Raw genomic sequence first — 2,862 nt, 5'->3', positions numbered from 1 at the left:
CCTACCTTAATGCAGTTGTCCGACAGGCGCAGGGGTGGGTACGAACCGATGACTCCCCGAGAAATGCTCGGTGCCGGCTTGGAGTGGATCGAGACGCGGAACCACCCCGGCAACCTTCGGAGTCCTGCTGCGGTCACCAGAAAAACTGTTGCCCGGTTGATAAATGACACAAAACTCGGATAAGTTTTGTGGGTGCTTTATTAAGGGCCCGAGGGTGGCGGCGGACTAAGGCCCAAGTCCGAGCCCCCAATTTCACATATGGGTACTTCCCTTTTTATACATGCGATTCATAACAAGGTCTCCAAGAAACAGTTCCCCTTGCCTAGTCACAGTCCCCTTGTGATACATTCCTTAGTTCACAAGCAAGATCATAAATCTTCTGCTTATCTTATTCTAAGAGCATTGTATGCTGCCTCCAGACAGGTTAGCATTCTTACTTTCCTGCACTATTTTAAATATTTATTGAATTCCTAAGACTACCTGCTAGGTTACACACAAACCCAACACACACACTATCAACGGCTACAAACTGCTTTTAACAAACCAATTCACACACAACTCATAACGAAACTATAATTAAACATTTTGCAAAATTTCATTTCTTTTCCAACATGACAACCTCCAGGCCTGCGCTGGGACCAGATTTTCCCCTACATTCCCACTCATCTAGGACCATGAGCAGTGTCTCTCCTGCTTCCAGCCATTCCTGCTTTTGTACCTTGAAAAAAAAAATTCAGCAAAGAAATAACACTTTACAGCATTTAGCTGGAATGGTATCTCATGCCTTAACCTTGCTTCCAGGCCTGACTCGCTCAGATGTCTGAGGTACTAACACAGCTGAGAGAGCAGCATTTCTGCCATATTTGCCAGAGCAGATGCAGACGTGTGTGCACACAGCCAGCCAGTCAGGCAGAGTCAGTGCAAGGACCCTGTGAGCAATTGCCCTGGCAGGCAGTGAAATGCTCCCTGCGGATCCCTTTGCATCTCCTCCCTGGGCCAAGGGCTGGGCCTGGAGCCCTGGGGGGATGGGCCCAGGAGCCATCGGCGTTCGGGGATCAGCCCAGGGCAGCAGCCGGGAGAGATCCCAGCTGGGAGAGGCCCCAGTGCCAGGGAGCTTCTGCTCAGCGCTGCTGGGCCCAGCAGAGCTCCAAGGCTCTCCTCTGGGGCCGCTGCTCACAGGGCCCCAAGGCATGGGCGGCACTCACAGCAATGGTTCAGCCTGGCCACACTTGGGGCCGGCAGCTTCCTGGGACAGTGGCAGAGCAGGGATGCTGTGGCATCCAGGGCAGTGCAAGAATTTGCAAGGCTGTTGATAAAAGCCCAGGAGGTGGTTGGACAGCAGCAGTTGCTGGGAGCAGAGGGTGTTTCTGATCAGCGCCACAGGAGCTGAGCCCAGGGGCTGCTCCTCAAGGCTGAGGCCTCCCAAGCACAGATCAGAGCTCAGAGCGGCCTGGAAAGGGGCTGGGGATGCAGCAGCACAGGGAGGGTGATCCTGTGGATATTTATTGATCAGGAGACTCAAGGAATTTCTCAGCCACTGTCCCAGGGTCCTTCAGCAGTGCAGTGGAAGGGATCAACAGGCTCAGACCCTGGTGTTTACCACAGGATCATCTCCACAGTCAGTGTTTTCTTCTGGCTCCTCAAACACCCTGTGGATCGCCTCCCTTAGGGACTGGATGGAGAAGTACTTCCTGCAGCTCCCCATGGAGCAGTGTCTCCAGCAGCTCCCCATGGAGCAGTCTCTCTTCCAGTTCCCCACCAAGAAGCAGATAAAGGGTTTGATGCTGCTATTGATGCTGGTGAGCAGGAAAACCACCTGGGAGGGTACACCTGTGTAACTGAGCTCCAGGAGAGACCAGAGACTGAGGGGCAGACTGACGAGTGCAACGAGGAAGACAACAATGTCAAGCCTCTTGTGTGGCTGCTGCTGGGAGCTAGGCTTGAGATGAATTAAGAGGATTGTGCTGGAAATGACCATGGGTACAGCAAATAGAAAAAGGTTGACGGCGTACATGGAGGTGACAGCCACCTGGCATTGCTCCTGCTCGTGTGACTGGCACAAGGAAGTCACCGTGGGATTGACAGCAATCACAACAAAGAGGAAGGCCCAGAACAGGAGACTCATCACAACCCTCAGCAGGTGCTCAGGAAGTTGGCAACCACAGAATACCAGGCAGAGGATGGACCTGCACCTCTCGATGCTGATGAACGTCAGCCTGTACAGCCCCATATTGTAGGCGAACAGCGACAGCTGGAAAAGCAAGCTCAAATACATTGGGGACATTATAGCAGAGAAGGAAACCTCCTCCACAAGGAATACCAGGGTGGAGGGGACCATGAAGATGAGGAAGAGGAAGTCGGTGATGGCCTGGTTGAAGACGAAATCGGTGATGGTATTAATGTGCAGTAGCCAGAGGAGAGCCCCGTTCCCAGCCAGCCCACAGAGCCCAACGAGCAGCATCACAAAGTGCATGGCCATGCTGGAGACATTGATCTCACACTGACCAGGTCCATCTGTTGGTGAGGTGAAAGGAGGGGATGCGGTGCTCACCTCCATGGATGGACACTGGGCAGGCAGTGGGATGTGGCCCCTGGCTGTGGTCAGAGTGGATGGGCAGTCAGTGCTTGGAGAATCCAGGGATGGACAATGCGGCTCCTCAGCAGCTCCCTGCAGTGGGAAGGATTCAGTGGGGAGGAGAGAGATGTGCAGGGGAGGAGGGCAGTGGGAATGGTGTGATATGAGAGGGAGGTGGGAGGATTGGGCTGTTCAGCAGGGGATGCAGAAGCAAAGCTCAGGGCATTGGAGGAGGGAGCTGAGGAGGGCCCTGCGGTCACCAGGAGAGGGTGGCAGGAACAGAGCAG

The 2,862-nt window shown here is 54.0% G+C and overlaps 1 protein-coding gene across 1 annotated transcript; it reads right to left on the bottom strand.

Annotated features, from left to right (window-relative positions):
* Positions 1-1,582: 1,582 nt before the first annotated feature.
* Positions 1,583-2,557, bottom strand: LOC128937012 (proto-oncogene Mas-like). The gene has a single exon (XM_054276344.1). The coding sequence runs from the start codon at positions 2,555-2,557 to the stop codon at positions 1,583-1,585; it is 975 nt and encodes a 324-aa protein (XP_054132319.1).
* Positions 2,558-2,862: the final 305 nt, after the last annotated feature.

This window comes from Melozone crissalis, unplaced genomic scaffold (genome assembly GCF_028551555.1).
Source record: "Melozone crissalis strain CALT ecotype California unplaced genomic scaffold, PUWL_Pcris_2 ptg000018l_1, whole genome shotgun sequence".
NCBI classification, from domain to species: Eukaryota; Metazoa; Chordata; class Aves; order Passeriformes; family Passerellidae; genus Melozone; species Melozone crissalis.
Note: the sequence above shows the minus strand (reverse complement) of the source record. Positions and strands in the feature narration are given on the sequence as shown.